We start from the raw sequence: 15437 nt of genomic DNA on the forward strand, positions 1-15437 counted from the left end.
GGCTCTGCACTCAGGAATTACTCCTGTCAATGCACCGGGGACCATAATGGGATGCTGAGGATTGAACCTGGGTCAGGTGTGTGCAAGGCAAGCACTCTTACCCATTGTACTATCTTTCCAGTCCCAGTAATGACCATTTTCAACAAATTCACAGCCATTATCATATTCAGTGATAAAAAAAGAAAACTCTTCCCCAAGACAAGGCTGTCTACTTTCACCGCTCATCTCATTCTTATTCTGTACGGTTCTGAAAGTCTTTGCTGTAGCAGACAAGAAAAAAGAAATCAGAGTAGTCCAAATTGGAAATGAAGTTAAACTATATATGCAGATGGTATTATAATATACATAGAAAACTGTAAAGAATCCACCAAAAACTTGGAATTTAAGCATCTTTTAAGACTAAATCAACAGTGGAAAGTTTGAATATTAACTGTTGATAGAGACTGAACATACCAAGGTGAGAATCTAAGAGAAAGACACCCAATTAAGACCTAGTGTGTAAACCTCCACAAACCTGTCTTATACTTTCTGTTTAACTCGGGACTCATGGTAACATTTTTCTGTTTATTCATGTTCCAAATAGATCTGAAGTTAGAAGCGCCATCTCCTTTCCTTATTCTTGACTATATGAAGTTTAGCCCTCACAGAATTTATAATCCCAGGGAGGCTTGATGTTCACACGTAAAAATGTTAAATTTCAGAGAAAAGATACTGACGGTCAAGGGCCATTGTGACTGTTTTGTAGTGGGAGGGTGAAGGAAGTGTGGAGGGGCGTGTATTAATCTGATTGTGTGCTGAAAAGTTCCAAGAATGGAGCCCTGGCTGAAGCCCAGATGGTCAGTACAAAAAAAAAAGTGAAACCTTGTTTGGTTTTCACAGACAGGCTAGTGTCTGGAAGAGGTCTGTGGGTGGTGTAAGCAGTAATAAAGAAAAAATAGAAGAAAAAAAGTAAAGCACTTTCTGAGATCAGGAATTAATTTGGATAGAAGGAGGGTTTATTTTGGAGCACAAAAAGGGAGATGAGGATAGGCAACAAGATGCTTAATTGCCTTGCATGTGACTGCTTTAGCTGAGACACTGGTTTGAATCTTTGCTGAAGAACCTTTTCTGAGGTAAGTAGGAACTGGATGTTCTTCTTAATTTTAAAGTGGAAACTTAGCCTTTCTTTGAGCTTTTGTTTTCTTTTCTATCCCTTTCCTACTCATTGGTTGAGATTCAATTGCAGTATTAACTCATTTCAGAAGCTTTTATTTTATTTATTTTTAATGAAACACCGTGAAATAGAACTACAGACATACACAGTTTCGTGATTACATTTCAGTCATACATACAATGTTCGAGTGCCCATCCCCCCACCAGTACCCATTTTCCACCACCAATGTTCCCAGTATCCCTCCGGCCACCCCCATCCCATCACCTCCCTGCCTCTGTGGCAGGCACATTCCCTTTTATTCTCTTTTCTTACCGAAGGTATTTGTTCGCACATTAGGAACACCATGCACTGTTTATTGAGTGTCTGTCATGTTTTGCCAAACTAATAAGCTCTTGCTTTTATTTATGCCCAATAAGGAGCAGGTGAATAGTGATTTTCCCATCTTATACATGAGGAAACCTTGACTCTTACATTATACAGTTCTTTAAGTAGCAGAGTTAAGAATTAGATCCAGAGGCCAGAGGTTATGGTGCATAGAAGACCCCAGTTTGATTCCTAATACCACATCACCCTTGAGTACCAATGGGTGTTACTCTGGATGCCCTCAAGCACCATGGGTTGTGGCCCTGGTATTTATTGCACTGCAGAACCCAAGCAGCACCACATCTTCCAGCTCTTGCATTCTAATTCTGGCCTAATTGACCAAGAATAGCCAGGAATATCTGTTGAGAATAGCTTGGTAGCCTCATCCCTTTCAAAATAAAGAGAGGAAAATTAGAATTACATTCAGATCTATGTGAATTTAAAAAACCGAGGCTTTGAGTCATTATGGAAAGTTGTTATCAATTTTTTTAATTCAATTTCTTGTCTCTTTTGTTTCCACAAGATTCTTCACATTGCTATCTTAGTATTTCTGTATTTGCTTTCTTATCTCCTCCTCCCTCTAGTTAATTCTGAGCTCATCACATTAAAAGAATATATGTTTCATTTCTTGTTTTTCTAATGACTAATCTGATGCATGACATACAGTAGTCAATAAATGTTTATGAGTTGACTCAGTAAATTGATGAATAGCAGAAAAATATAATAAGGCTTTTGTTAAGAGAACCCCTGACATTGTGTCTCAGCTTTCAAAGAATCATAAACAAGGTTTTCCCACCAAATGCTTAGGTTGTTAAGAAAGATTAACTTTGGGTATAAAGTGTTATAATGCAGTGTTCTTCAATCTTTGTACCTGCATAGTAGGGAAAATAGAATTATTTCTCAGACTGCCAACAGCTAATACAGAGACAAAAACTAATATAGATAGTATTTTTATTTATTTATTAAATCCAATATCACAGAACTATATATGTTGGCTAGTGAGACATTTGTTGCTGCTTCGAGGTTAAGACATTTTATGTATGTGGCTGGAGCTTTGATTTTTTTCTCTCTGAAAAGGTCTTTTTACACAGGTCTTTTTACACAGGAAGTTGAAAAAGACGATAAAAAAATTGGATAACTTCATAACTTAGACATGGATATTCTGTTTTGAGTAATATCCAGAATTGGAACAATGATGGCATTATTTATGCCTGGATATCAAATTGACATCAGAAGACAATTTGATCAACTTTTCTTTTTCAGATATCTTTCTTTTCAGGAAGATGTGTGTGTGTGTGTGTGTGTGTGTGTGTGTGTGTGTGATGATACTCATTTTCAGGGAAATAATGATTAAAGTTTTCAGATAATACCCTTAAGGGTTGAATTTTTATGTTGAGTATGACTTGCTATTGATAATATTCTCCCCCAAATGGAAATGTGTATCTCTTTCTCTTTAGGCAACTGTCCAGACACAAAACATCTTTTTGAATGCATCCACTTATCTCTAGGGGTAAAGGTTTTTGTACAAGAGCCCTGAAGAGGAATACTAAAGTTTGTGAAGAAGGCTAAATAATATGTGCCATATACACAAGCTTAGCCATCCATTCTTCTTCATTTAGTAAGAAGAAGAGCTTACAGCTAGGCCAGATTTCACTCTCACAGAAACTGCTTTACTACCTGTCAGTTCAAAAAGACATGCAGGTGCCTTGTGGATAACCACCTTACTTCTCTGTGGAGATGATGGTAGTTTGATCCATACTTTTGTACTGTATCATTGTTATGAACAAGCTGGAGTTCACAGCTCGACTTCAAATTTTATTAAAGATTTTCACTGCGTTATTCATCATGGTGTTTAGTTCAGCAGAAAGCTGCTTTGTTGTGAGGTGCTCCCATTGAATCATGAAGTGAGTAGACAAAATTACTAGGTGTTCAACTTACTTTCCTTTATTTTTTGCAACTACTCCTGATTGATATCAGTCATATTCTAAGCACTGTTTGGACACACTTTGGTGCACTTCCTCCCTGCTTTTGAAAGTACTCATTCAAGAGCACTATTATTTCTGAACTAGTGTTCCATTCAGGTAAGTCAAGGCAACAAAGAAATTCTTTCCTTAAGCAGTCATCCTCGCTGAACTTCATGAATTAAAGTAGGAGAGCATGGTTACTCATATTAGGTGACTCATCAGGTTGAATCACAAAACCTGTCAATTTCTTTATTGTCTCTTATAGCTTGCTTTGCAGTATTGGCCATATCAACAGTTGTGTTATGACTGATGGTGTCTGAAAGTGATAGAGCCTCTAGTTTTTTAAGTGCCTTGAGGACCCAGAATTTCCTGAACAACAACTGAGATGCAAGATTTTACTTACCAAACTTATTACCAAATAGTAAACATATTTCATTTTTTTGTTTTAATTATTTGAAGAGCAGTTAAAACTCTTCAAAAAGTGACTTTTCATTGGTCACCATTTTTTATTTTGCTTTTCTGATTTTCATTTTGCGGATATAATGTTTGATAAAGTTCATTGGGTTATGAGAAAAATCTCTCTGCTTTAAATGTAAATGATAAGCAACTTTGGAGGTTTCATAGTGTCATTTGACAGAATATACTACATCAAAAACTTGGAAGGCAGTTCATTTCCAGGTGCAGTGATGAAACCAAGTTTTAAATACTGGTTGTCATAATTTCCAACACAATTTCCCATATATTGCTCCAGCCATTTATTATTTTTTTTCTATTTGTCTTTTTAGTTTTTAATTGCATATTGCTAAGTATCAGCATACTTCTTTTTTCTTTCTTCTAAATTTTTAGCACTAAGTTTTGATAAACTTTTGGTACCATCACTGTTTTTCTCCAGAATATTGTCCTTGTCTCTGCTAAAGAGAATTAGAAGGTTTTCCTATTGCCTTTTCTTTTTTTGTCCTCATTTTGTATCACTGTCATCCCGCTGTTCATCAAGTTGCTCTAGTGGGCACCATTAATGTCTCCATTCGTCCCAGCCCTGAGATTTTAGCAGCCTTTCCTTACTCGTCCTTCCCAATGGTGCCATATTGGAGGCTTTCAGGGTCAGGGGAATGAGACCTGTTATTGTTACTGTTTTTGACATATTGAATATGCCACGGGTAGCTTGCCATGCTCTGCCGTGTGGATGGGATACTCTCAGTAGCTTGTAAGGCTCTCTGAGAGGAACAGAGAATGTGTAAAAGAGAATATGAGCAATTATGTTAAAACCAAACACGTGTGCTGCTTCAGGTACATCAGTGGACTAGACTATAAGAGGCCACACGCTTCCGGGAACTTTGTTCTATAGTCTCTGGATCTTGGCCATTGATGGGATTACATGGCGCTGGGGGCAGTTTGTGGGTGTGACTGCCAAGCTACTGGAAAATGGGGGATCTGGATGGAGGAAGCCCAGTCCCAATCCAAGCAGGCTTGGAGTTCTCCGTCCCGGGTCCCACATACCTGGGTTCCTCTGCCAGTTTCTTCATGTGTGAGGCTCGTTGGATGTGTAGAGAGTGGCCTTGAGCTTGGCTGTGGCTAGGTTCTGGAGGTTTTCGGCTGCTGAGGTTCTCCGAGGGGCCTCGGCAAAGACAGCCTGGCACAGGGACAAGAGATTCTCTCATTTTGTAAGGTTTCAAATTTTATATAAAAAAAAAATGTTTTCTGAAATACTACAGTGCAATACTAGAAAATGAAATGGATGCATATGATAAAATAAGAATTTCAGCAACATGAGATCAGCAGATGGGCTGATGCAGTATTGGTGTTCTCGTGCCATGCACTTTTTGTGGCACATCAGTAAGCCAGGGCTTACTCCTGGCTTTGGGGATCACTCCTAGCAGTGTTCAGGACCCTTATTAGGTGCCAGGGATCAAATCTAGCTGGCTGCATACAAGGCAAGCCTCCTTCCTCCTATACTATCTCTGTGGCCCCATATTCAAGTGATTTTCTTATTGTTGTTTTTGGGACTTATCTGGCTGTGCTCAGGGCTTACTCCTGGTTCTGTGCTCTTGGATCACTTTTGGTGGTGTTCTGGGAATCATAAGTGGCACCCAGGATCAAATCTGGGTGACTGCAAGGATAGTGCCCTATTATCTCAGCAGCCCTCCTATTTCTATGCTTATTAGCGATTCATATATATTCTGAAGTTTACTTTGAAGTTATTTGCCCGTTTTTATTGGGTTGTTTTCTTATTATTGGATTGTAATAGTTCTTCATATGTTCTGGATAAAAGCTCTTTCATGTCTAATGTTACAAATGTTTTTATCTGCTCTGTTTTGTCTCTTTGGAGTAGGGATTGTGTTTGAAAGAGTAGAAAACTTGAGTTTTTTTTCCCCCCAATTGGTTTTTTTTTTTTTTTTTTTTTTTTTTTTTTTTTTTTTTGCTTTTTGGGTCACACCCAGCGATGCTCAGGGGTTACTCCTGGCTCATGCACTCAGGAATCACTCCTGGCGGTGCTCAGGGGGACCTTATGGGATGCTGGGAATCGAATCTGGGTTGGCCATGTTGGCTGCGTGCAAGGCAAATGCCCTACCCGCTGTGCTATCGCTCCAGCCCCCCCCCATTGTTTTGAGGTACTGTGATTTACAATACTGTTAACAATAGTTTGATGTTTACATTGTTTCAAAACAATAGCCACCAGTAGAGTGACTCTCTTCTCTCCACCAATGTCCCAAGGACCCTTCCCATCCACCCTGTCCCAGGTAAGCTCAGTTCTGTACAATTCCAGAAAACTTTCAAGTTTTTATTGTTGTTGTTTTAGGGCCACACCTGGCATGACTCGGGTTACTCTTGGCTCTGAGCTCAGGAACTACTCCTGGTGGTGCTCAGTGGACCACAAGGGATGCCAGGGATTGAACCTGTGTCTGCCATACTCAAGGCAAGCACCCTACCTGCTGTACTCTCACTCCAGTCCCAGACTTTCAAGTTTCAGGAAGATGAGTTTGATAGTTTCTTTTTTTCTTTTTGATTTTTGGGCTATAGCCTTGTGGTGCACAGGGCTTTTGCTGGATCTGTGTTCTGGGGACCTTATGCAGTACCAGGTATCAAACTGGGATGAGGAGAATGCAAGGCAAGTATCTTATACCCTGTACTCATTCTCTGGCCCCTTGACAGATTTTTTCTTTGGGAAAGTTTCTGTTCATTTTATCACCCCATTTTTTGTTGGAGTTAGATGTTCCTTGACAGATTTTTTTGAAGGTTTGCATTACTTGAGTCTCATCCAAGAAATTTTAACTATCCCAGGTAAAGATTTCTATGCTGCCTAGTGGAAATTTTATGGATTAGTTTTTATAGATTAGTTTTTGTGTTCAGTTCTGTGATCCATTTTCAATTGTTTTTGCTTATGTTTTCCATTAACATTGATGCTGTCTTATTTCATACAGATTTGCAGTTGTCCAAACACTATATTAAAAAATACTATGCATTCCCCATTGAGATACAGTACTACTTAAAAAAAAACTGATTGACTATATGCCGCCCCAATATTGACCTTTCTTTCTCTATAAGTACCACAATATGTTAATAAATGTAACTTTATTTAAACTTTAAAATAAAATGTCTTCCAGTTTTGTTCTTTTTTTTTCCAAATGTTTTGACATTCTAAAATAGAACCTTAAGGATATACATTTTTGGGGCTAGGGACGTAGCTCATTATAGCACATACAAGGCCCTGGGTATCCTTGGTAGACATATACCTTTGAGTGCCACTGGGAGTGGCCACTATTAAATATAGGTATGTATTATTATTATTATTAGTTTTTGGTTTTGGGGCCAGTCCTGGCAGACTTGGGGAACCACATGGGGTGCTGGGGATTGAATTTGAGTCATTTGCATGCAAGGCAAGCACCCTGCCCACTGTATTATTGTTCTGGCCATGTGTATGTATTTTTTGTAGTGTGTATATATCATATGTATATAAATTTCTACAAACTTTAGAATTAGTTAAGCTGTTTCTACATTGGGGCTGGAGCGATAGCACAGCGGGTAGGGCATTTACCTTGCAAGCGGCCAACATGGCCAACCCGAGTTCGATTCCTCCACCCCTCTTGGAGAGTCTGGCGAGCTACTGAGAGTATCTCGCCTGCATGGCAAAGCCTGGCAAGCTACCCATGACGTATTTGATATGCCAAACACAATAACAATTGTCACAATGGAGACGTTACTGGGCCCACTCGAGCAAATCGATGAACAACGGGAGGACAGTGACAGTTTCTACATTGAATCTACCATGTCAGTTTAGGAAGAATTGCCGTTCTCTCTCTTTCGGTTTTGCCCCCAACCCCCGTCACACAATGCTCAGGGGTTTACTCCTGGCTCTGCACTCAGGAATTATCCTGGTGGTGCTTAGGGGACCAAACTGGTTGCTGGGAATTGATCCCAATGTGCAAGGGAAGCACCCTACCTGATGTGCCGATGTACTCTCTCTCTAGGATCTCTCTCTCTCTCTCTCTCTCTCTTTTTTCTCTCTCTCTCTTTTAAGAATTTCTGTCTTAGGTAACCAACACACACAAGTGAGTTGGAGGTTGAGGAAGAGGAAGAGTGGGTGAGAGGGAGGGGAGGGACATGGGTACATTGGTGATAAGTGTGGTGTCAGAATTATGTCCATGAGAGACTATTAATAGTAGTATTGTAAGCCAAAAATAAAATTGAAAAAGATGTCAGTTATACCCAGGGTTGTAGTCCATGAACATAGTCCATGTTTTCATTTTATATAATTTTTATTCAATTATCTCTGTGGATTAGGAACATAGATCAGTGTTTCTGGACCCATGTCTTGCATATCCAGGATCCCAGGCTTGGCCACTGGTACTGCATGGCCCCCTGAGCACTGCCAAGTATGTCCTTGGTGGCCCTCATGCACCATTGCATTGCCATGCCCAAGTATTGAACCATACAGTTTGGGTAGCCATATGTTGCCAGGAATGATAGCTCCTCCTGGAACTCCTGAGTACTGCTTGGTAGTTGCCTTCATATAAATAAATTTTCTTAGTAATGTTTTATAGTTCTTCACATAGAGGTTTTTTACATTGTTTAGGAAATTTATTTCTAAGTATGTACTGTTCATTGGAGTGATAGCACAGTAGGTAGGGCGTTTGCCTTGCACGTGGCCAACATGGCCAACCCGAGTTTGATTCCTCCGCCCCACTTGGAGAGCCTGGCAAGCTACAGAGATTATCTCACCCACACAGCAAAGCCTGGCAAGCTACGCGTGACGTATTCAATATGCCAAACACAGTAACTAGTCTCACAATGTTACTGGGCCTGCTCGAGCAAATCGATGACCAACGAGAGGACAGTGACAATGACAGTACTGTTCATTGATTTGAATAGTATTATTTAAAAATACTAATTTTGGGCTAGAGCGATAGTACAGCAGGTAGGATGCTGGGTTTGCTTGAAGCTGAGACCCGGGTTTGATCCCTGGCATCCCATATGGTACCCCCATGCACTTCCAGGAATAATTCCTGAGTGCAGAGAAGGAATATGCCATAAGCATCACCGGGTGTGCCCCGAAACAGATCAAAACAAAAAACCCTATTTTTCAGGGCCAGAAATATAGCTCAATATCTGAGTGCCATGGTTTGCATTCCAGAAGCCTGGGTTTGATCCCCTATGTCACATGGTCCCTGAGCACCTCCAGGAGTGACCCCTGAGCACAGCTGGAAGTAGCCCTCAAGAACTGCCCAGATGTGGCCCAAGTGACAAAAGATTAAAAAAAAATGACAAAATTCTTATTTCTAATTTTTGTGTTTTGACCTTGTATTAATGCAATCTTGATTAATTAAGTTATTCAGTTGTGAATTCAGTAATTTGTATTATTATTTCAAGTTTTGGGGCCACATTTGGCAATGCTCAGGAGTCACTACTGACTTTGCATTTAGGAATGACCATGTGGGATGCCAGGGATTGAACCTGGGTCAGCAGCATTCAAGGCAAATGCCCTACCCACAAGACTGTCTCTTGGCCTCGTTTGTATAGTCTTTATTTAACATTCATTCATATCAATATAAACTATCATGATTTCTGTAATCAGAGGCAGTTTTCTTTTTCTTACTGCATGCTGAGTAGGACCTCCAAAACAGCATTAGAATAGTAGTGAAGAGAGTGGGCATCTTTTACTTGAACCTGGTTTTAGGGATCTTACATGCTTATAGATGTTTTTGTGTTAGACCAATGAAGATCTCTTATATTTTCAGTTTGCTAAAATACTTTGGGGATTCCTTCCAACCAGTGCTTATTCTAAGAGGGTGGACTGACAGGGTGGAGGGATATAGTAGAGAACCTAGGAACATTGGTGGAGAGAAGTTGACACTGGTGGTGGAATCAGTGCTGCAATATTGTATATCTAAAACTCAACTATGAATAACTTTGTAGATCATGATACTTTAATAAAATTTTAAAAATTAATTGTTAAATGTAGGATTACCATATGATCTAGTAGTTCAACTTTCTAGATATACATCCAAAATAATTGAAAGTAGGGACTCAGACAGGTACCTGTATGTGGTTTCATAGCAGTGTTATTCACAGTAGCCAAAATGTAGATATACATATATACACTATGAAAGATAATTTAGAAATGAGTTTCTGATATATTTTACACCATGAAGATAATGTGCTTAGTGAAATATGAAAGACACTAAAGAACAACTACCGAGTGATTCTTCTTATAAGAGATATTTGGAATAGGCAGTATTTTAGAGACAAAGGTTACTGGGGCTAGGGCAGGGAAAGAAATGAGAAGTTTTTATTTAATGGGTACAAATTTTTTTGTTGTATTGGTTTGAGGACCACACCCGGTGTTGCTCAGGGGTTACTCCTGGCTCTGCACTCAGGAGTTACTCCTGACAGTTCTCAGGGAACTATATGGGATACCAGTGATCAAATCTGGATTGGCTGTGTGCAAGGTAAACTTGTAGTACAACATATAGGCTCTATGGGCATACTTTTTTGGGGCAGTGTGGGTCTAATCAAGTGTTCCGGTTGTGATGTTTGCTGCCCAACATTGTGGGTATATTAATGACAATGAATGTTTGTTTAAAATGTTAATTCTTACATAATTTTACTACTCAATAAAATTATCTGACCAGTCAAGTTTGGTTTTATGTTACATTTATTTTAGCATAGCATAAGTGAATAATGAGTTATTTGTGCAATCGAGTTTATTTCTGGGAAAAATTAGCAATTCCCTGGGTATAGGAAAAGCCATTGATTTGGTGAGAAATGAGTGATTACTAATCTGTCCTTAACAACTGAAGTGGCTATCAGAATTACTATTAATGTGTTATTTAATTTTAGTTATTTCTAGAATTATGATTATGATTTCTGGAACTTTTATATATGTGTATATATATCTGTATTCCTACTATATAATATATCTGTATATGTAATATGGTATTATTATTTAAATTAATCTGGTTTTGGGGTCATACTTGGCAGTGTTCAGATTTCTGCTCAAGGACTGTGGTGCTCAAGGGTTACTCCCGGAAGTACTCAGATCCATATGTGGTGCTGGGGATTGAATTGGGGTCAGCTGCAAACAAGGCAAGTACCTTAACCCCTGTGCTACCTTTCTGACCCTTATTAACTTTAACATAGGTGGGAACCTTTTTCTGCCATTTGAATATTACATTACTCACTTGCCACATAATACAGGCAGACAACACACAGACAGTCTATGAGAGCTACATGTCTGTTCAGTCTGGTACCAGGGCCAGATCACATGATTTTGCAGGCTGTATAAGATGCAAATTCTCCCCACTTCTGCTTTAGGACATTACATTTTAGAGATAAGAATCTGAATGAAATGATGGGTCAACCCTCCCCTCCCTGCCCCCCCCCCCCCCGCCCATGCACACACTTTGGCCTAAAAGTAAACAATAGTGGCCCCTACTAACCTGACAAATCTCTAGAATGATCACTTCTTCCTCTAGAATGTGTTACTCATGGGGACAGTTCTGCGATCATTAGCCCTTCATTGCTTATTCTGAGCCACCAAAAAAAGAGTTAACTCCTAAGAAATCAGCAGTGCTTAACAAAGTTCTTCAAGTGTTTGGTCATTTTTCTTCAAAAGTACCATATAGCAACATGATTGAAACTCACTCTTAAGTTATCAGATACTCATATCTTGACTTCAAGAAGAGCTGTGTGACCTTTTGGATATGGTATAACCTCTTAATGCATCCTCTTTCAACTTCACCTGAAAAAATGTGAATGCTGATCACTTCATGTTTGTTGAGTTTAAATGAGATAATATATATAAAGTGTATAGTCTTATATTTGATACATATGAAATGTCAACAGTGCATTGTCCTGACTTAGCATCAGGAGGAATCTACAAGAAAGAGTTGAATTATAGATAAGTTCAGTTAGATAAGTATTCTGGCTGACCAAAAGGATTTCACATCAGTTCAGGGGTCTTTATGTTAAGTGGTATTGTTTATTTACACCTGAAGTAGCAGGTTGTAAGCATCTCTATGATGATATTTCGGAGGGGCAGTAGACTGCACTTGTATGCTTACAGAGAAATGTAGATTTCTTTCATTCTTTTTCAAAGCCCCTCCTTTTTATAATTACTATATTGCATCCAGGTGCTTAACACATGCTTCTTGTTTTCAATATTCCCTGAGGCAGCTGTTGTATTTGATTAGGATCTTGTATTTCATCAAAGATATTCTTCAAAAAGTTTGTTCCAGTATTAGGGGAGACTAACGGGCTTCAGCCACCTTGCTCAAACTTGTCACAGTTTTTAAGTAACTATAAAATCTTATATAGTAAGACTCCATTTACTTTTCCTTCTTATTTCAAGTAATTATAAACCATCCCTTTATAATACCTCCCACCTACTCTGACTCACAGTGCAAGTGATCTATGAGAAACCATTTAATATCTTAAATTTTTTTCGTTTTACCCTTCTAGGAAGTTGAAATAGTCATCTTTCAAAAAATGACTTTCTCTTTCATTCTCTTGTAGATATTCTGTGTAAGGTGTGCTGTTTAGATTCTTCCTGGCACTTCTCTCTTTGAGCTCTGTATGGTTCCATTATATCATAGATTAATTTGATAGCACATATGTTGATATTGCAAACTTCATGTGTAAAGTTTCATTCCACCGATAGGGAGAATTTTTCTAGAAAGCCTATGTTTATCTCCTATATTTCTGTTTTCTATTGAAACTGCCAATAGGCTAGTATCAATGACTGTATCTTCCAGTTGTACCACCATATTACTGTTTTTCATTTGTTTCCAAACTATCTTCTACATTTTTGCACAGTGAATTCTAGAGTGTCTGACATAAAACTAAAGAAAAGAAACAAGGAAATTTCTTTTCCTATAATGCATACGTAAATCCCCTTTGTAACATAGTTCTGTAAAATGAAATCCCTCCCACAACTTAAGAAAAAAGTTAGTTCATGGAAATAGTGCTTGTTTCCTTTTTTTTTTAAAACTTAACTTTTATTGTAAGAACTCAGATGGAATTTACTCAGTAGATTTTTAGGTGTACAGTACCAATGGCAATTGTGTTAATAAAATTTATTCATCTTGCAAAACTGAAATTTTACGCAGTTAAAATAGTCATACAAATAAGGAATAGAATAGTGGTAGCCATGGAGTACGATAGTGAAAAGGGAATTGATAGTAATTTTTCTAAAGTGACTAAGACTTGTTAGTGGTCTTAGTCACTTTAGAAAATTGGCATGACAGTGGCGTCTTCGTCAGCCGCATCAAAGAGAACGGGGCTGTGCGGTTGTGTTTGAAATAGAAAAGGAAAGAAGAATGAATTTGGTGATTTAGTCCTGTGAGGAAGCATTAGTCATATTTCTGCTGACACCCTATACTACTGTCTTCTGAACCCCTTTTCCCATCATTCAGACTAGGGAAAAAAGAGAAAAGGAAAACCATTTCTTCCCAAGACCATTTCTTTCCAAGTGCTACCATACGATACTTTGGTTTCTCTTCAGATCATATGAATCTTTTCCTTTTACCAAGATTCCACCATACACAAGTGTTGAAAGGTTGAGAGAAGTATAGTGGGGGGAAAATTTGATTAGTATCTCTTTTACATTAAATTGGGAATAGTTCACTTGCAGATTAACTAAAAGCATAACTGCTTCTTATGAAGAAAACTAACCCTGTTATTTTGGTAGCAGAAAAATAAAAAATTTGGCCCTTAATCACAGGAAAAATCAAAACTAAGAAGCACAAAAAAAAAAAAAACAACTAAGAAGCACATCTTCGAATCACTATTGTTTCACTGGGTTTAGCATAGATTTTTTTTTCCCTTGTTAACGAATGATAACAGTCACAGTATTTTTAATCTTGTTTGATTTAAGTGAACAAATATGGGTTCTCTTGAAATGCTGTTGGTGATACTGTTCATGATCTTATCCATGACTCTTCACCAGCTAAATTATAGTCACCATCAGCACCTGCCTCACAGGACCCTCTTTCTTTCTCCTCTTTTATAATCCCTTTCTTTTCACCTCATCTCCTTCATGATTCCTCCATGATTTTCTTAGGGCTGGGCTTCAATATCATCGGTGGGACAGATCAGCAGTATGTCTCCAACGACAGTGGCATCTTCGTCAGCCGCATCAAAGAGAACGGGGCTGCAGCCCTGGATGGGCGGCTCCAGGAGGGTGATAAGATCCTCTCGGTGAGAACTGGCTTTGGCCTCCTCAACTGTTCCTTGCTCCCTAGATCCTAGCCCCTTCCCCAAACCCCTTCCCTTGGGAAGAATTCCTGCCTTTTTTCTTTAATTGGGAATATCTAGGTTGAAGTTCAGTGAAAGGGTCTTGATCATTTATCTTTTCTAGCCATAGAGTAATACAACCATCGAGCATGGAGGGTATTAGTTCACTTGACAGACGAGGAAAATTAAGACCAATATGTGAAGTCACTCAGGTTTAAAAGACATAAAATAGGGTATAGTGAGGGACTGTTTCAGAGGGGAAGAACTTAAATCTGCAGTTAGGGGAGCTGGAGAGATCATTCCAAAGGCCAAAGCACGTGCCTGCATACGTGAGATCTATGTTTAATCCTCCCTTGCAGCCTGTGGTTTGATCTGAGCCCTGCAGGATATGACCCTGTTAACCTCTATCACCACTGGGTCTGAACAGCATTACATTACTAAACCAAAGTGTTGAATCTCCTGGCCTGATTGACTTAGTATTTCCAGGGGTAACCCCTGGAGCATTGTTTGAGAGGACCCCCACCCCCAAATAAAATAAAACCAGTAGTTTTTGTTATTTATTCATAATACTTTATTACCTCACTTCTGATTAACAGTGATCTGTCCTTGCTCCAAGAGGGGATAAAAATAACATCGGAATTAAATATCCTTTTAAGTCGCAGAGCCCTTTTTCACCCTTCAGTAGGTGTAAAATTGAAGTACAATATGTTTTGTGTATTTGAACACTATAATCCCATATTCTTTGCTAATGACTTTAATAAGATACAATATAAATTAGATTACTTTCTGGAATTCCTTAGGGGTGGGGATCAGGTTTCGTTTTTAATTTTTCTTTAAACCTTCTTTATCCTAGCACAGTTCTCAATATATAACAAATGAACTGGTTAGGACATTCAGGCAAATCCAGAAAGACTGACTGATCCAGGACAACTATATTGTCATGAATGGTAATGTACCATTTTAGTACTTCTGTTTTAGTTCATTCAGCTTAGACCTAGAGATTGAGAGTTTACCAATGATCTCAGAAAGATATTGGAAATATTGATACGTTTACAAGTAGAATATTTCCTATGGCTTCTTAAAAAAACCGTTTGAAAAAATAGGAAATCAAGTTGAATAAGACATTGAGGAAAACTTGGTAATGAGTTGTTACAATAAAGGTATAATATGTAGTTAGTGATTATGCTATTTAATATTGTAATACAGTCAATACTCTTTCCAGAACTATA

General features: G+C 38.5%; 1 protein-coding gene across 1 annotated transcript in view; it reads left to right on the forward strand.

Annotated features, from left to right (window-relative positions):
- Positions 1 to 15437, forward strand: part of SYNJ2BP (synaptojanin 2 binding protein) — a 41017-nt gene that overhangs the window by 6122 nt on the left and 19458 nt on the right. The window contains exon 2 of the mRNA XM_056134413.1: positions 14036 to 14172. Within this exon, the coding sequence (XP_055990388.1) occupies positions 14036 to 14172 (137 nt within the window). The remainder of the gene's footprint in view (positions 1 to 14035; positions 14173 to 15437) is intronic.

Source organism: Sorex fumeus, unplaced genomic scaffold (assembly GCF_029834395.1).
Source record: "Sorex fumeus unplaced genomic scaffold, SorFum_2.1 ptg000098l, whole genome shotgun sequence".
In the NCBI taxonomy this organism is placed as follows: domain Eukaryota; kingdom Metazoa; phylum Chordata; class Mammalia; order Eulipotyphla; family Soricidae; genus Sorex; species Sorex fumeus.